Source organism: Plecotus auritus (genome assembly GCF_963455305.1).
Source record: "Plecotus auritus genome assembly, chromosome: 4".
NCBI classification, from domain to species: Eukaryota; Metazoa; Chordata; class Mammalia; order Chiroptera; family Vespertilionidae; genus Plecotus; species Plecotus auritus.
In genome coordinates, this window is record NC_137775.1 from 109,689,212 (window position 1) to 109,708,569 (window position 19,358).

Consider the following 19,358-nt stretch of genomic DNA (forward strand, 5'->3'; position numbering starts at 1 on the left):
CAGACACCTTTCAGGAGCTTTTGAAACATGCGCTTTGCCAGAGTCATAAGGGTGTTTATAAGATTCATAGTTCAGATGACGAATTGTTATTTCCCAAGGAGCCAAATTGAGATTGTCAGCTGGATCCTAGTCCTTGCTTTCATTTTAAAGCATATTAAGTCGACATTATTGCTTTGAAAAATATAAGCAGTTAATTTCCAACTTCATCTTTAGCACATACATTGTCAGTGATAATAATTATTTGGATGGAGCAGAAATTATTATTATTATTTTAAAATATATATTTTTATTGATTCAGAGAGAAGGGAGAGGGAGAGAGAGAGAGAGAAATATCAATGATGAGAGAGATTCATTGATTGGCTACCTCCTGCATGCCCCACACTGGGGATCAAGCCCACAACCTGGCATGTGCCCTGATTGGGAATCTAACCGTGACCTTCTGGTTCATAGGTCGACGCTCAACCACTGAGCCACCCTGGCTGGGCAGAGATTATTTTTGATGTGTTGGTAATGCCTAAACCTGGACTATCAGAGGTAGTGATAGCATTGAGATGGGTTTTCTACTGTGTTAAACTTCAAATTCCAGATTTTAAATTTGGAGATTGATTTGATATTTTCCTTTTCTCTAAATTGAGCAAGATATAAATTCTTCCATTGTTAAGTCAACACTAGATTACGCCTGGGTTCTCTAGCCTGATTCAGGTTAGGGATGGTAATACCCATTCTGGAAGGGAGAAGGTGGGGTCGTGTCCAGTCCTTTCACCCAGAAGGCTGTAAATTCTAAAGGGTTATGTTTCAACTATTTATTTAGTTAGTTAATTAGGTAATTTGCCTATTGTTAATCCTCACCCGAGGATATTTTTCCCATTGATTTTTAGAGAGAGTTGAAGGGAAGGGGAGAGACAGAGAGAAACATCGATGTGAGAGAGAGACATTGATTGGTTGCCTCCCGCAACCACCCCGACGGGCCGGGATTGAGCCTGCAGCCGAGGGACATGCCCTTGACCCTTCAAGTCTGTGGGCCCATGTTCTAACCACTGAGAAAACTGGCTAGGGCTGTTTAAACTATTTAACTAGACCTTTTCTTACTTTTATATGACAAAGATCAACATAGTTTCATTTTATCTTTATGTCTTAAAATTTGTTAACATTAACTGACAGATAATTTTCTGATCCGTTTTTCAAAGCAAAAAGCTAGAGACAACCGAGCTGCATTGCGCATCAATAAAGTGCAGATGTCAAATGATTCCCTGAAGAGGCAGCAGCAGCCAGACAGTAGCGACCCCGGCTCTCGGCTTGACTCAGATCTCTTTAAAGATCCGTTAAAGCAAAGAGAATCGGAACATGAACAGGAATGGAAATTTAGACAGGTATGTGGATTTTTTCAAAATTGCATTTAAAAACAAATCAAACAAAATTGCATTTTTCCTTTAAGAGAGGTATTTATGTCATCTCCGAACACAGTTTTTATTAGAACATAAAAGTTTGTTTAAAAGTAGACTTTCCTTTCTCAGTAAAATATATGTAAGCTGCTTTGGGAAGTTCATTGAGCTGCTGAGAATGACATGCTGCCCTGGGAATGAGTTAGGTAGACTGGTGAATAATGTCTCCTGTTAGGAGACTGAATATAAGGTGGGCACCACCTGGTACTGCAGATATTAAACACATTCACTTTCAACAGAACTAAGAATTAATTTCAAGAGAAAGGCAACAGCCTCTCCCCCCATGACAGCTATGTTCTTCCTTACCCACATGATTGCTTTCTCTGTCCCCACCCAATAGCAAATGCGCCAGAAGAGTAAGCAGCAGGCGAAGATTGAGGCCACCCAGAAGCTGGAGCAGGTGAAGAGCGAGCAGCAGCAGCAGCAGCAGCAGCAGCAGTTTGGTTCACAGCCTCTGCTGGCATTGTCGCGCTCGGACACACCGAGCAGTGGGATACAGAGCCCCCTGACCACCCAGCCTGGCACTGGAAACATGTCTCCTGCACAGTCATTCCATAAAGACCTGTTTACAAAGCAGCTCCCCAGCACCCCAACTTCCTCATCTGCAGACGATGTGTTTGTAAAGCCACAGGCTCCTCCTCCTCCTCCTCCTCCTCCTCCTCCTCCTCCCACTCCCTCCCGGGTTCCCCTCCAGGAGAGCCTTTCACAGCCTCAGACTTCTCAGCTGCCTTCCCCGCAGGTGTTCTCACCTGGATCTTCTAACTCCCGACCACCATCTCCAGTGGATCCTTATGCGAAAATGGTTGGTACCCCAAGACCACCTCCGGGGGGCCACAGCTTTTCCAGAAGGAATTCTGCACTGGTGGAAAGCTGTGTATCTTTATCGTCAGCGCCGAGGCCCCCTCAAATGGGTGAGGGCGCAGCAAACAGGCCATCTCCCATCCGAGATTTCTGCTCTTCCTCCTCGACAAGTAGTGACCCCTATGCAAAGCCTCCGGACACACCCAGGCCTGTGACAACAGACCAGTTTCCCAAACCCTTGGGCCTGCCCCGGGCCCCTATAGTTCCAGAACAAACTGCAAAAGGTCCTCTAGCAGCTGGAACCAATGATCACTTCATGAAACCATCTCCTAGGGCAGATGTGTTTCAAAGACAGCGGATCCCTGACCCATATGCACGACCCTTGTTGACGCCTGCACCCCTTGATAGTGGTCCTGGACCTTTTAAGGCTCCCATGCAGCTGCCTCCACCCTCCCAGGACCCTTATGGGCCAGTGCCACATCCACCAAGGCGGCTATCCGTCGATCCTTATGAAAGGCCTGCCTTGACACCAAGACCTGCAGATAACTTTTCTCATAATCAATCGAGTGATCCATATAGCCAGCCTCCCCTCACCCCACGTCCTGCAATGAACGAGTCTTTCACCCACCCCTCAAGGGCTTTTCCCCAGCCTGGAACCATATCAAGGCCAACATCTCAGGATCCATATTCCCAACCCTCAGGACCATCTCCCTCCAATCCAGACCCTTATTCGCAGCCTCCTGGAACTCCTCGGCCCCTAACAATTGATCCATATAGTCAGCAGCCACCAACCCCAAGGCCTCCTACACAAGCAGACTTGTTTGTTACATCTGCAACTACTCAGAGGCACTCTGATCCATATGCTCATGCTCCGGGAACACCAAGACCGGGTGTCTCTGTTTTTTACTCTCAGCCACCAGCAGCACCAAGGCCAAGGGTTTCAGAGGGTTTTGCTCGGTCCTCAGTGACAAGACCTGTCATCATGCCAAGTCAGGATTCGTTCCTGCAGGCAACACAGAATCGAGGCACAGCCTTACCTGGCCCTGTGGTGAGGACACCCGAAGCCTGTTCCCAAACACCTGTGCCGCCGGGACCTAGCCTCGCAGACACATTCAGCCGTGTCTCCCCATCTGCTGCTCGGGATCCCTACGACCAGCCCCCAGTGACTCCAAGGCCTCAGGCTGATGCTTTTGGAGCAAGTCAAATGGCTCCTGATGCTGCTGATGAGCCCCGGCCTGGGTCTGAGGGGAGCTTCAGTGCTTCTTCCAACACCCCCATGAATTCTCAAGGCCAGCAGTTCTCCAGTGTCTCCCAACTTCCTGGCCTGGTGCCAACTTCGGGAGTCACTGACACACACAACACCATCAATATGTCCCAAGCAGATACAGAGAAATTGAGACAGGTAAACACATTGTATGTTCTTTGATGTTTTAAGTATATTATTTGTAAAAGCTATTCATTTCATCAAACTTTAACAGATGTTAAAGTTTATCTTTTATACTGCAAACAAGAAAAATGAAAGTGGTGAAATTAATGCCAATTGATCTGGATTTATTATATTTTCAATATTTATGAATTTTTAGCGGAATCGTTATATATGAAATTTTTTAAGTTTTGTGATAGTTGTCAGGCAAGGAAAAGGCCCCAAGTAATCTGTTTTATAACTATTGAATAGTTAAGTATAACTAGTGTTTCATAAAACTTTAAAAAGAGAGAGAAACATGGATTTGTTGGTCCACTTATTTATGCATTCATTGTTTGATTTCTTGTACATGCCTTGACCAGAGATTGAATCTGCAACCTTGGCATATTGGAATGATGCTCTAATCAACTGAGCTACCCATCTAGGGCAAAACATTAAGATGTTTTAAACACTATCTGGCCGGTGTTGCTCAGTGGTTGAGCATTGACCTATGAACCAGGAGGTCATGGTTCGATTCCCAGTCAGGGCACACGCCCAGGTTGCGGGCTCAATCCCCAGTGTGGCGCATGCAGGAGGTAGCTGATCAATGATCCTCATCATTGATGTTTCTATCTCTCTTCCCCTTCCTCACTGAAATAAATTTTAAAAATATATATTTAAAAAATATTTTAAACATTACCATAGTCATGTGTTGGAAGCACTAGTTACCAGAAAGCCCTTAGTAACCAGAAATCCCAGTGATTTTTGTTTCTTTCCTTCAGCGGCAGAAGTTACGTGAAATCATTCTGCAGCAGCAACAGCAGAAGAAGATGGCAGGTCGACAGGAGAAAGGTTCCCAGGATGCAGCCTCAGTGCCTCATCCCAGTCCCCTGCAGCACTGGCAGCCTGAGAGTGTCAGCCAGGCTTTCTCCAGGCCTCCGCCCCCCTATCCTGGGAGCATCAGGCCGCCTGCTGTCCCTCCGCTGGGACCTAGATACGCTGTCTTCCCAAAGGACCCACGTGGACCCTATCCTCCTGAAGTTACTGGTATGGGAATGAGACCTCATGGATTTAGGTAATGCGTTTAATTTCCTGCCAGATTTAAATCGCTGTCAGAAGTTACTCGTAATTAAGAAGTTGTTACTGCTTTTTACTGGTTATATCCCTTTGAGATATAACCAGTGTTATTTCCACTAATGAGAAGTCATGGATTAAAAAAACCAACAAACTGGGTTTTTCTTTAGATTGGAAAATATTTAAAGATTGATAATAGGAAACATGGGTACTCTGATAAAGTTCCATGGATGTGTCGGTTGGCTCAACCATGGACAGTTTGGCAATACAATACCATTTACTTACAGGAAGTTTCACTTAGAAATTTACAGACACAGTGGTGCAGATGTCCAAGGAAATCTATACAAGGTCATTCTTTTAGTCATTGGTTATAAATAGCAAAAAAGGTAGGACATATCTAAATATCCCCCTGTAATAGCAGTGAGTAAAGCAATGGCTAACTTTATTACTTTGTGTGAAGCACTATTCTGTGCACTTCAGGGGTTTTATAAAACCCTTACAAAGGTTCAGGTACACTCACTTTAGAGGTTGAGGAGCATAAGGCTCAGAAAAAAAAAGGTTAAATATATTATGGTATATCTGTGTTACAGAATATAAGACAGCCATTAAAATGTTGTGCTTTAATAATTGAGAGAAAGATCTTTATGATTTATTAGATGGGAAAAATAGACTATGCAACATAATTTCATTTGTATAAAACTACATAATTGCATAGATAAATATCTTGAATGATAGATACCCAACAAGTTGATAGTGATTATTGGGAAAATTTTAATTAAGTTGATATTTTATACCTTATATTTTTATATTGCTCGGGTTTTTAAAAATACAAGTTTTTATTGATTTTAGAGAGAGGAAGGGGGAGAGAGAGGAAAAAAAACATCGATGTGAGAGTAATATCCATCAGTTACCTTCCGTACACACCCTGACCAGGGATTAAACCCACAACCTGGTCATGTGCCCTGACCAGGGATTGAACCTATAACCTTCTGGTGCACAGGATGATGCTCAGCCAGCAGAGCCACACCTTTCAGGGCTTGCTTGGATTTTTTACATTGTATAATTTTTTTATGATAGAAAAATACCCCCAAAAAATGCCATTTAAACATTTTTTTTAAATTACTTCCTCATTTCCTCTTGTTACCTTTAGAAAGAAGATTTTTATTCGAAAATAGTCCAGATTTCTAGAATCTTGAGGTCAGGAAGGACTAGAATGAATTATATAGAAAAAAACAAACAAACCATAGCCCTAACAACTTTGGTTCAGTGGTTAGAGCATTGGCCCACAGACTGAAGGGTCCCAGGTTTGATTCCTGTAAAGGGCCAGTATCTTGGTTACAGGTTCAATCCCCCTTGTGTGGGAGGCAACTGATCAATGTGTCTATCTCATGTGGATGTTTCTCTGTCTTTCCCCCTCCCACACTCTAAAAATCAATGCAAAAAAATATCCTAAGCTGAGGATTAACAAAATAAGTAAATTAATTAAAACTTTAGAGAAGTCTTTCAACACAGAGTATTGTGTGCTTTCCTTAGAGGTTTTAGAACTAAATCTAGACTTTGGGCTCCCTCAGGAAATGGTTTTGTAAGGATAGTTGGATGTATTTTTTCCCTACCTCCACCCTAAACCTCACCAGTTTTGCAGTTGGACTTCCTTGCAAATAATTTATTCAAATAATTTAAATATATTGATACCACTGGATGTTTTTTAACTTTTAATGAAGACCCTAATACCCCTTTGTTTTTTAAGTATTGACTCTGTTAGCATTACATTACAGCCATAGGACATAGTTGATCACACCCTCAAATCTCTAAAGTGTAACCACTGTATTCAGGCAGAGCCTCCGGTGACAGGATGAGTGAGAATCTCCTCTCCCCAACTTTTTATTTTCGCGTACATTGTGAACATTGGTGGAGGTTTCCACATGGAACGGTGTTCTCCTTCTGGAACTTTCATGGTGAGATAGAGTTAGGAAGTCAGTGGGACTTTTGTTTGTTTTTGAAGTGGCTAGTGGCAAGATCAAAGCCAAACAAATGCCCAGGTATACTGAGGAGTGAGTTCTTTAAGATGACTCTTTTAGTTTTATTAGACATATTTTTTAGTCTAATACCGACCCCCATGTTACAGTCTTACCCTTATTTTCCTTTTTTCTTCCTCAATTTAATGTATGCCTGTGCTATTTCATATTTTACTTTTCTCTAAAATGAGGTACAGTATAGATAATTTACTCATTTGTTAAATCTTTAGAGATGATGCCTTTTAGTCTCTGTCTCTTTCTGCCTCCTGTCTTCATTCCTTTCACAAAGATAGGATAGGCCACCCAGTTGTCAGGCTTCTGCCTTTGTCTTCTATGTACAGAGACCAGTAAGTCTCTCGAGTACAATTCTTGAGATTTCCGACCTTCATTCAAGCAGCCACCCACCTCCCCAGTTTCCCCCATAGAGCTCCCTAAATGCAGAAAAAAAGAAATGGACTCAGATACAGTGTTCATTTTGGGTTCACTTAGCAAAAATTTATGTACATATGGATGCTTTATGAGTACTTTCTAATCATGATAATTTTGTCTTTCCTAAGTCACTGTATTTGGCAACATTTGTGTCTGCGTTTAATCTAAAGCATTTCCTTTCCTCAACTTAACTCTAAATTTAATGTAATACTTAGTGTTTACTATTTGCTCTTTTTTCTTTTAGATTTGGATTTCCAGGAGGTAGTCATGGTACCCTGTCAAGTCAGGAACGCTTCCTTGTGCCTCCTCAGCAAATACAAGGACCTGGAATTCCTCCACAGCTGAGAAGATCAATGTCTGTAGATATGCCCAGGCCTTTAAATAACCCACCAATGAGTAATCCCGTTGGTCTGCCTCAGCATTTCCCACCACCAGGTCTGCCCACCCCCCAGCATCACATACTCGGCCAAGCATTCATCGAGCTGCGGCACAGGACCCCGGATGGACGGCCACGGCTGCCCTTCAGTGCTCCTGGCAACATTCTAGAGGCACCTTCTCATCCACGACACGGGAACTTTATTCCCCGGCCGGACTTTCCAGGCCCTAGACACACAGACCCCATGAAACGACCTTCCCAAGGTCTACCTAATCAGCTGCCTGTGCATCCAAGTTTGGAACAGGTGCCACCCTCTCAGCCAGAGCAAGGTCATCCTGTTCATTCATCTATGGTCATGAGGTCCCTGAGTCATCCCTTCAGTGGGGAGTTTTCAGAGGCCTCTTTGTCAACATCTACACCAGTTGAAACAACGTCTGACAATTTACAGGTAACTTCCCAGTCTTCTGATGGTCTTGAAGAAAAACTTGATTCTGATGACCCATCTGTAAAAGAGCTAGATGTTAAAGATCTTGAGGGGGTTGAGGTCAAAGACTTGGATGATGAAGATCTTGAAAATTTAAATCTAGATACAGAAGATGGTAAGGGAGATGAATTGGATACTTTAGGTAATTTGGAAACTAATGATCCCAACCTGGATGACCTCTTAAGGTCAGGAGAATTTGATATCATTGCTTATACAGATCCAGAACTTGACCTAGGAGATAAGAAAAGCATGTTTAACGCAGAACTAGACCTTAATGTCCCAATTGATGATAAGTTAGATAATCAGTGTGTATCTATTGAACCAAAAAAAAAGGAGCAAGAAGATAAAACTGTGGTTCCATCTGATAAACATTCCCCATGGAAAAAATCCACTGTCACCAGTGAGATAAAAACAGAAGTACTGTCTCCAAATTCTAAAGGGGAAACCAAATGTGAAAGTGAAAAAAGCGATGAGGGTAAAGATCACGCTGACACTCCCTGCTCCCAAGCTGCTGCTCACACAGACTTGCACGGTGGAGATGAGGCCCTTCCGCAGTCCTGTGACGCAGACCTACCTGACAAAAGAGCACTTCGTGAAACTGCTGGCTCCTGCACAGGTGCTGCTCATGGACCCACTCAGCTGCCTGCTGAAGACACAGCCAACTCTTGTGGCGTAACTGGGTCAACTCCGGTTCTTTCCAGTTTACTTGCTAATGAAAAGTCGGATACTCCAGACATGGAACCATTGGGGTCTCCACCACCAACGTTGCCAGCCTCAACATCCAGTCACATGCCAAGTTTGCCTCCTCCACTGATGACACCGCCTGGCCATGTTTTGGATAATACCATGAATTCTAATGTAACAGTAGTCTCTAGGGTAAACCACGCTTTTCCTCAGAGTGTGAAGGTAAATCCAGGATTCCTTCAGGGTCAGTCGGCAGGTAATCATGGTTTTGGGACAGGAAAACCTACGGATCAAACTGTGCCCCTGTCCAGTCAGTCTGGACCCCCGCCACTGGTGGTCCCTCCAACACTCACCCCACAGAGCAGAGAGAGACCCCTCCTCCTGGACGAACAGCCTCTGCTGCTGCAGGACCTTCTGGACCAAGAGAGGCAGGAGCAGCAGCAGCAGAGACAGATGCAGGCCATGATCCGGCAGCGGTCAGAACCCTTCTTCCCCAACATCGGTAGGAATGGCCTTTGGTCTCAGTGGTAATCAAGGTGGGCGTCAGGGTGGTGTGCGGTGTGCTTGTAAGATTTCAGTGTTAACGATACACGCGGACTAGAGCACTGAGGGTCACACAGTGATGAAGAGTTTAGATTCCTCCCAGGTCAGTTAAGAGGTTCAGAACTCTGAGTTTGACCTTCTTAGTCCTGCTTATGTTATTGTTTAACAGAAACAAGTCTTCTTATTAGTTCCTTTCTTCTAACCATTTATTTTCAGAGGTGTTTAATTTAAAGGAATTATGATAGAAACAAACTCCTTAATGTCCATTTGTGTACTCTAAATGCTTGGCAGTTTTTTGTTACATAAAGCTCTTTAACTTGTTTCCAATTGCTTACTAGTTTGGGGGGGAGACCCACAAAACATCAGTGCAGTAAAATTACCTGAGTGTCTCTGAGAGTAAAAATTAGCATATTGTCCCATCTCTTTTTCACTTCTATGCAAAGAGGTCTTTTCTCAGTAGCCTATCTTTATTGCAAGGCTATGTCCTCAAGAATGTATACATTTTTCTCTCAAAGGGTGATAACTGATTTAGTGGAATTCCTTAGTATTGGAAATAACTAAATTCTCGTGACATTAATATTTTGAAGCAGTTTTGATTAGCATGTGAAAGTTTGGATGAAAAGAATCTCACTACTTCAGATTATTGCTGTAATTCCCCTTAAATTTGGTAAGCTTTCCATTTTCATTCCTGCAGGACCTAGGTATCCAAGCTTGCTTCAATGATGGGTCACTGAGATGCCATTAAATTCGGTTAAGGTTCTTTGCATCTCATCATTCCTTACGTAGTCTGGAAACCTGTAATAATGCTTATTAAATAATAAGGAATAAAAGCCTCTAAATTACATAATGTTTGTGACAGTTAAGTGTAACTTGAATCAAGTACTATGAAATAGTAACTTTAAAATATATTTCTTCTTTAGATTTTGATGCAATTACAGATCCTATAATGAAAGCTAAAATGGTGGCCCTTAAAGGCATCAATAAAGTAATGGCACAAAACAATATGGGCATGCCACCAATGGTCATGAACAGGTAGGTGAAGGTGTTTCTCATTCTTACTTTACCTCAAGAAGTGCATGAAATTATTACTAGTTCCTACAAAGAATATACAGTACCTAAAAACCCTATGTTCTAGCCCAGGGGTGGGCAAACTTTTTGACTCGAGGGCCACAATGGGTTCTTAAACTGGACCGGAGGGCCGGAACAAAAGCATGGATGGAGTGTTTGTGTGAACTAATATAAATTCAAAGTAAACATCATTACATAAAAGGGTACGGTCTTTTTTTTTTTATTATTTCAATAGTTTTATTCATTTCAAACATTTTAACAAGAAGAATGTAAACACTAATTATTATAATTTGAAACTTCAAAAAATGGAGGAATCATAGCATAATAACATACCTTATATTGAAGATGGCAAAGGCAAAATAAAATTGCCTAATAAAGGAAAGGTACAAAAGCCTTTCAAATTAAACTTAAATATAATAAAATAATTTAAAACTAAAACAAATAGAAAAGAACAAAATGTGTAAATAGTAAATTAAACATTAGTCAACAGAGCCAAATATCAACAGTACAACGATTAAAATTTATTTTGAGAGCCAAATTTTTTAAACCTAAACTTCTTCTAACACCACTTCTTCAAAATAGACTCACCCAGGCCGTGGTATTTTGTGGAAGAGCCACACTCAAGGGGCCAAAGAGCCGCATGTGGCTCGCGAGCCACAGTTTGCCGACCACTGGTCTAACCCATGAGCCATGCTAGCCAGGGCTATATCTTATGTTTTTATCATGGAGCACTGTCAGAATTATATGGCAATTTAAAAAAATGCATTTGTGCCCTAACTGGTTTGGCTCAGTGGATAGAGCGTCGGCCTGCGGACTGAAGGGTTCCAGGTTCGATTCCGGTCAAGGGCATGTACCTCAGTTGCAGGCACATTCCCAGTAGGGTGTGTGCAGGAGGCAGCTGATAGATGTTTCTCTCTCATCTATGTTTCTAGCTCTCTATCCCTCTCCCTTCCTCTCTGTAAAAAAATCAATAAAATATATTAAAAAAAATAAAAATAAAAAAATGCATTTGCATTAATCCAACACAGACCTACTAAGTCAGAATATGTGTAGATGGCGCTGGTCCTCTCTATGGAGATCTCTGGTTGATAGCCTCTGTCAATAGTGAAGATAAAGCCTCAAGTTAGCCTCATTTTCTTGTTGAGCAACTTTTATGAAAAGAATGATTATGGAATTGAATGTAAAATCTACATGAATTTAATAAGCAAGCCTTCCAATTAATTAGGAGTCCTTAAAGGATTAGTTCTTTTCATTTGTTGAGATAGTTTGGAAATGGGTAAGAAGTATTGTTGAGATCAAAGTAGAGATTTGCACTGTCACACAGCATTTATTCACACAAATTCTTTATCATAGTGTTCTTTTTTATGTCATAAACCTTTTGACTCAACATTTTATGTGCAAAACCAAAAACATACTACAAAGGAAATTAGTCATATTTGAAACCTAGTTATTTAAATTTAAAAACTATGACATGTGCTTCTTAATACTTTAACAAATTTAGCAGTAGGTCTAATAATTACCATAATTTCAAAGTAACGATAAATTGGAATATTAGTATGTGCAACAACTTTTGTTATGAAAGTAATGTGAGTTCTGTTGGTGACAAAGTCACACTACTGCTAATAATACTGTAGTTTGCTGTTTATAGTCAAAATAGAAGGAAATGCTAAACTTTGTTAGCATTTAGTTTAAAAATGGGCCTCAGAATTAGAATCCCTGCTGGTTCAGCATCATACCTTATACGTCTATGGATTAGAGGTATTAGTCACGTGTTAGGCATAGTGTTTGCTATTCTACTGAGTGCTTTGAAGAAGTGGAGGTGTTAGTCCCTCAACATAGTGTGATATGCTACTGAGGATGACGGACAGTGAGTGCTATTTGGATTAAGAGATCATTCCTGCTCAGGTTGTAGTGGGTGCAGGGGTGATGAGTGAATCAAAATAATTGACCAGCCCTAGCCAGTTTTGCTCAGTGGATAGAGCATCGGCTCACAGATGAAAGGGTCCTGGGTTCAGTTCCGGTCAAGGGCATGTGCCTTGGTTGCAGGCTCAGTCCCCAGCCCTCTCACATCAATGTGTGTGTCTCTCTGCCTCTCCTCCTCCTCCCTTCTGCTCTAAGAATCAATAGAAAAATACCCTCAGGTGATGATTAACAACAACAAAATATATTGGCCAATTTTTAAAAAATACCTTTTTATTTATTTACAGAGGAAGGTAGAGGGATAGAGAGTTACAAACATCAATGAGAGAGAAACCTCAACTGGCTGCCTCCTGCATTAGGGATTGAACCCACAACCCAGACATGTGCCTTGACCCGGAATTGAACCGGTGTCCTTCTGGTTCATGTGTTGATGCTCAACCACTGAGCTACACTGGCTGGGCTGGCCAAATATGTTTAACCTTGTAGACTTTTTCTTGGTCTGTGACCAATTTTTAATTTGCTTTAACATTAGGTATAGAAAATGTGTGAAACTTCTTGAGAGGTGCATCTTTAGTTTAGAATACAAAGTAGCTAAGTTACCTATTATCTTTACTTTTTTTAGTTCAGAAAAGGCATTTTTAAAAATAAAGATTGAAGAAGAAAAAATTTTCTTAGAATGTTTATAATGAAACTATTTCTTCATTAGATTTTTTTACCCAAAGGAGTTGAATTAATTTTATTTTCGGGCATGATGAAGCGTGTAGTAGAAGTGAAACAACTCTGGCGTGACCTGCGTACCACGGCTCACTGGTGGTCCTGGGAAAAGCGACTGGGCCTCGGCCTCTTGCTTTCGTCATGAGTCAGGACGGCAGGAAGATTCTGCACTGCAGAGGGTGGGGAGGTGACGTGGGGTCGGCACACAGAAGACTGGGCCTTCGCAGATGTTCATCATGAGGCGGACATTGCCATTCTTTCTTCCCTGGAAGAGCACATTGTTAAGCACTTAAAATAAGTGTAGGTGTCCATGCTTGTCATTTGACGCCTAGTGCTTCCCTTCACAGGTTCCCCTTTATGGGCCAGTCGGTGACTGGAGCGCAAACAGGTGACGGCCAGACTCTCCTGCCACAGGCCATTCCTCAGGTATTGTCACCAGAACCACACTGTCCTGTTCCGAACAGACCTCTTCTGCCCAGCGAGGCCACTTCTAGGAAGTCATAGGCGCTTAGATACCTGCTCAGCAGGAATAAAGACTTACTTATAAAGACTGAAATTGACCACAGTTTCTGAAAAGGACCATATATTTAAGGATAGAAAGTCACTTGGAGGGCAACCAAATGCTTAGGGTTTCTGATTCTACATGTATTTGTTTTTATTGTTGACACTATTACAGATGTCCCCACTTTCCCCTCCTTTGCTCCTCTCCACCCAGCCCCTCCACCCCTGGCCTTCCCCACATAGCTGTCCCTGTCCATGTCCCTGGGCTATGCATATATGTTCTTTGGCTTATCTTTTCACTTTTTATTTTGGACTCCACAAAGGCATTTTCATGTTCTGCATTTTGGATTTAATTCATTATTTTTAAAAATGTAAATCTGTTTTAAACAGTGGAAAATACTGATTGTAATCATTCTATTTAGAGACAGTTGTGTTCTGCTATTTATTCCTTGGAATAATTTAGTCTTTTAAATATTCACTATTCATGATAATCAGCTTGAAGTATAAATTTGAGTGTCAAAACGATGTTAGGGAAAGTAGACCTGCTCATCTCATTTCTTCAATTTTTTTTTTTTCAAGTATCTGCCTAGATTTAAAAAAAGCAAACAACTACTTGTTAAGTGACCTACTACATGTCTTTGTGGAATCTTCTTTCCTGCCCAGCAATTTGTGCTTCAGCTTTATTATGCTGATAACTATGTTCTTTTTATTATTAAAAGAAGAGCATCTCGCATTTCCGGCAGTGGAAAAAGCATAGGCTTCATAGATGAGTTTTTATTAAAACTCAGTTCCACTCTAAATTTCCTGTGCAAAGTTTGTATACGTTCTGTGACCTACGTTTTCCCCACCTGTCAAATGGTCCCCAGCCTCGCAGTGTAAGGGCTACAAATAGCACATTCTGGCTGCTTTAGTCTTTTACAATTGTACCTTGTGTATAGCTCATGTCTAACAGAACTTGTAACAACTGGTAAATATTTTCTCAAAGTTAAATGTATTAGATTGTCGCCAGGGAATTGTTAAACTAAAAACTGTTTATTCAGTCACCCTGGAAGAAACAAGACATTAAATTTAAAAAGGAGACTAATATTTTCAATTACTTGTACATGTTAGAGATATCAGTTTTTGTTAATGAAGAAGTGCGTGCTGTGAAGTGGGATTTAGTCAATTCAGAACCCATGTTTATGTCTTAATTGCAGAAGAAACCAGGTGGATTTCATTAAAAAATGGAGTTTTACATGCTCTCTAGCTATGTACTAACAGTATTTGATTTGCCCTACTATTGCATTTCCAATGGATCATCCCTTACCTCACACACGTTTTTCAACTGAAATCTATGAAATGAAACAGTTCAGAGATAATTAAAAATTTTCAGAAAATAGGTTTTCACCACTCAACTCATCTACTTTTTATTAAAAGGAGAGCTTTAAAGATGTCTTAGGAAATTAAAGGCTTTTTCCCCCCTTCCATTTCTTTCTCTTTCTTTTTTAAAAAAGTTTTCCCCCCTTTTACTGAAATGTGGAATAAACCTATTTGTAAATTTTACTTATTTTAGGATGGCAGTATAACACATCAGCTTTCTAGGCCTAATCCTCCAAATTTTGGTCCAGGCTTTGTCAGTAAGTATAAATCTAATAAGTCACCTGTTCTCTGGGGATTGCTTGTTTGCGCTCTGTGTTCTAAAAACGTGGAGTTAGTGTAGGTGTGTTTTTAAGTCTGAGTGCCCTCATCTTTTATGAAACCTTATTTGGTGTCTTTTCCTCAAGGCATGTAATTTCATTGCTTTTTTTCTCTATGCATGAAGAATTATAGTTAGGTAAATATTTAAATACAGAAAAATCACCTTTCCCATTCTCTTCAATATTGTTGCTGGGTTTTTTGTTTGTTTTATATGTAGATTGGGCACTTTACAACTAGAATTTAACCTTTTCTTGCTCTAATGACTGTCTGCCTCTGTGACAAGGACACTAAATGGGAACAACATAGGAAATGTGCTTAGGAATAATTTGGGTTAGCAGCATGGTGTGAAGGACAAGGATGCAGGATGCCACTGAGTCCTTTTGAGTTATCTCCAGGGGTCCCAAGGTGGTTCAGGATAGTATTTAAAGTTCTCCCCAAACTGAACCTTTCTGAAATCTTCAGACTGTTTAGCTAACTTTTTTTTTTCACCATTATTTTTCATTTTGCTCACCTCTGCTCTCCTGGTTCCAGAAACCAGAAAGGCTTTCCTTGCGGTAGGTCTCATTCTACCAGAAGCAGAACTTCTGAAACCTTGTTGAAAAAGCCTGTTCTTAAAAAATGCCCTTCAAATTTAGACTAGATTTCAAGTTCATACATGTACTGGGGCTTCTGGGTTTAGGAACAAACCCAAAGTCTGACCCGTTAAAATTCCCCTGCATTAATTATTATCATAATTTGAACACATTTCTCATTAAAAACAAACTGTTGTACCCAACTGGCTTTTTCTGGCTTTATGTGCCCGTTGATTGGCTTTGGTTGCATTCTCACTGTATGACAATATTGTTATCCTGATGTAATTTTTCAGCGAATTTCCTTCCTGGAATTGTACTTATTCATTTCTTTGTCTTATAATTAGTCAAAAAAAGGTGTATTCTGAATTTCACTACCATGAGATGACTTTTTTTTTTTTTTTAACTTGGAATCAGTGACGTGAAGTGCCCTTAAAGAATAAAGGACTGTTGGTACAAGATGAAGAGATATAACTATTTTGGGGCAATATCAATGACAGTCATAAAAGTAGTGAAGATTCTACTTGGTTAATTAAAGATTTTACTTTGCTTACTTATACAAGTACTAAATTATAAAATTCGTAAGTTACCTATGTTTTTAACTTAGAGAATTCCTTTATAAAACATAGACTTCAGATTCGTCCTTTCTAAGGCATTCTAGGTCCCCTCCCTCTCAGTTTAGGACATGTTTTCACTATTGAGAAATAGGGCAACCCTTATAAACGTAGGGAAATTAAATGGGAAAGGGTACCTAACCTATGCTTTGGACTTTAATAGGATACATATGTCTTACTTTGTCTCTTCAAAGTCTGTAAATGTGACTTAATGAAATATACACATGGCTTAGAGAACTTGGTAGTTCAGCAAATTGCTTTTATCTGTTAGATAAAAGTCATCTGCTTTCAGAGACTGGATTTATAGTCTTTATGAAGGTAGCCTTTGAACTAAAAACATGCATTTTTTGGTTTTCTCAAATAAATATTTTTCTAAAATCTCCTACTTTATAGTTACACTATGGTCTAAAGTTTAGTATCATGTTTTCAGAATACCTATTACAAGGTCATGGTAAAGTGCATTTCCTTACAAAAATGGATTTATGTAACTTTTATATTGGACTCTAGAAAATTAACAGAGCTGAATTTTTCATTATCCCTTCAGATGACTCCCAACGTAAGCAGTACGAAGAGTGGCTTCAGGAGACCCAGCAGCTGCTTCAGATGCAGCAGAAATACCTCGAAGAACAAATCGGCGCACACAGAAAATCCAAGAAGGCCCTCTCGGCCAAGCAGCGCACTGCCAAGAAGGCCGGGCGTGAGTTCCCAGAAGAGGATGCGGAGCAACTCAAGCACGTGACTGAGCAGCAGAGCATGGTTCAGAAGCAGCTGGAGCAGGTAATGGCCGGTCTGCACGGCAGGGCAGGCGTTAGTGAGTGGACGCAGGGCTTGATTAATGTTGGGCAGACGCAGGAGCAGCTCGTGGGCCTCTCACTAACCTAGGAAATAATAGCCAGTCCTGTCCCTGAAGTAGTGGTCACACAGCACATATTTAATAAGTGCCACTGAAGAGATTAATTCATAACCCTGACCTAGAGGAACTGCTTCCACACTCTGGTATGAACCCTGGGACAGCCAGGGAAATCCAGGTACTTTCCCACCTAAGAAATCCCTCGGGGTCCTCGGCTCCACTGAGCACAGAGCTCACGGGGAACCCTGGTTCAGGCGGGAACAAGAATTGGGCCCCAGAAGTATTTGTTCACTTGGAGTTGACCTTTGCTTGCCCATTGTCTTTAGTTCCCTGGTTTCTAGCGAAATTTCAGATATAGCATTTGAGTCATTCTGGTGATTCGTTTTCATAGTATTTTTATTAATATTTCTAAAATACATTGGTATATTTTATGAAAAGTACTCATTCCTAAAAAATGAAACCATTCTGCTGTTACCTTCCATTACAAATCAGATATTTCTCAAAAAGATCATTGAAGTAACAATTATACTTAAAAAGAAGTAAAACTTTAACTTTTTATTGAAAATTAAACAGTAACTGTTCAAGATGAGCTAAGAGCCCACTCCTAAGTATTTACATAAGTGAATTAAAAACTTGGATTCACACAAAAGCTTGTACACAAATATTTATAAGAGCTCTATTCATAGTCACCAAAACCTGGAAACAACCCAGGTATCCTTCAGTGGTGAATTGTTGGACAGAGTGCTGTGTATCCACACAGTAGAGTACTGCACAGAATTACTTGAATGGATCTCGAGAACATTATACTGAGTAAAAGAAGCTAATCCCCAAATGTTGTAGGCTACTTTATTTGTATGACAATCTTAGAATGACAGTGATAAAAATGGACACTAGAGGTTTCCAGGGCTAAGGGAGGAAGGTGTGACTGTTAAGGGGTGGGTCACATGAAGGAATTTTCTGTATCTTGATTGTGGCGATAGCTACACCAATGTCTCTGTGCGATAACTAACATTAATGCAATTATACACCCAAAAAGTCACCTTGGCTTCTATTTTAACTTTTAAAATAAAATGGAAAAGTAATCTAAATGTTAATAATATAGAAAGGGAGACATTCAGGCTGACAAATCGGAGTGTTTTCTGTGTAATGAACACTCTGGTAAACAGCCTTCTCTTATCACCTTCCGAAGACGTGAGTATTAAACCATGGCACACATGAAGGATCTGAGTCCTCCCAGAGGTAGGCGCATGCTTACTCACACGGACTATTGAATTAGGGGTTTCTTGCGAGCTGCACTGGTGCTAATCTAGAGTGAGAGGTTTCTTTTCTCTTTAAATTTACTCTATGGGTTTGTGCTTATGCAAGTAAATGTTCTTTTAAGGGTATTTCTTATAAAGTAATTTTATCATTTTCATTGCCTTCGGTGTATTTCTATCACTTCTCTATGCTAAGGGCCTAATTTTATATCCATGCATCAAATCCTGTTTAGAAGCTAATACTGAACTTGGAAAATGGGCATGTCATCTGTTACTGTATAGTTGTCAACAACCCATTGTATCTCAGTAAGGTAAGCGTTTGCTGACAGTGTTTTCTGAAGTATTTTTAAATGTCCTGGGTAAGGCAGGGACCCCACCACCTTCTATTTTCCAGGTACTGAGGTGTTCAATATCTATCATATTGCTTCCCCAATCCAATGCCAGTAAACTGGTCAGAAAAGATAAGAAAATAAGTTAGAAGTTACACAGCTACTGGAGAGCGGGTCAGAACCATCACGTGCAGAGAAATTGCCAGTTGGCCAGGGAAACAGAACTACTGGTATAATATACATACATCCAAAATTGGAGTGGTTTTGAAGGATGCGAATGTCACCCAGAGCCTCTCCCTCCCGGCTCCCTAAGGGAGGCCGTGCGCCCTCAGGACTCGGGCAGTGTCTTTCTTGGGATGAGACTGTGGCATCTTGCACTGGGTCACAGAGGATTTTGGAATGAAGTAACTGACACCAGTCAGGGCGCTACTAGGAGCTATTCAGAACGTTACCTTGGGCCTGTGCAGATTTCAGAAGTCATCGCTTGAGCATCTTAGCTATTAAATGCAGTTTTCCAATCCAGTCTTTTCAACCTCTAGGGGAGGGTGTGGGACACATGCCAGTAATTTCCCTGACATGTCGAGCATTTTGTATATTGAAAGAGTGAAAT

At 40.8% G+C, this 19,358-nt stretch overlaps 1 protein-coding gene across 14 annotated transcripts in view; it reads left to right on the forward strand.

Annotated features, from left to right (window-relative positions):
- Positions 1-19,358, forward strand: part of KMT2C (lysine methyltransferase 2C) — a 274,626-nt gene that overhangs the window by 224,995 nt on the left and 30,273 nt on the right. For all 14 annotated transcript variants that reach the window (XM_080665925.1, XM_080665931.1, XM_080665933.1 and 11 more), the window contains 8 exons: positions 1,188-1,370; positions 1,783-3,645; positions 4,428-4,720; positions 7,408-9,209; positions 10,171-10,282; positions 13,300-13,378; positions 15,006-15,069; positions 16,858-17,090. In XM_080665925.1, the coding sequence (XP_080522051.1) occupies positions 1,188-1,370; positions 1,783-3,645; positions 4,428-4,720; positions 7,408-9,209; positions 10,171-10,282; positions 13,300-13,378; positions 15,006-15,069; positions 16,858-17,090 (4,629 nt within the window). The remainder of the gene's footprint in view (positions 1-1,187; positions 1,371-1,782; positions 3,646-4,427; positions 4,721-7,407; positions 9,210-10,170; positions 10,283-13,299; positions 13,379-15,005; positions 15,070-16,857; positions 17,091-19,358) is intronic.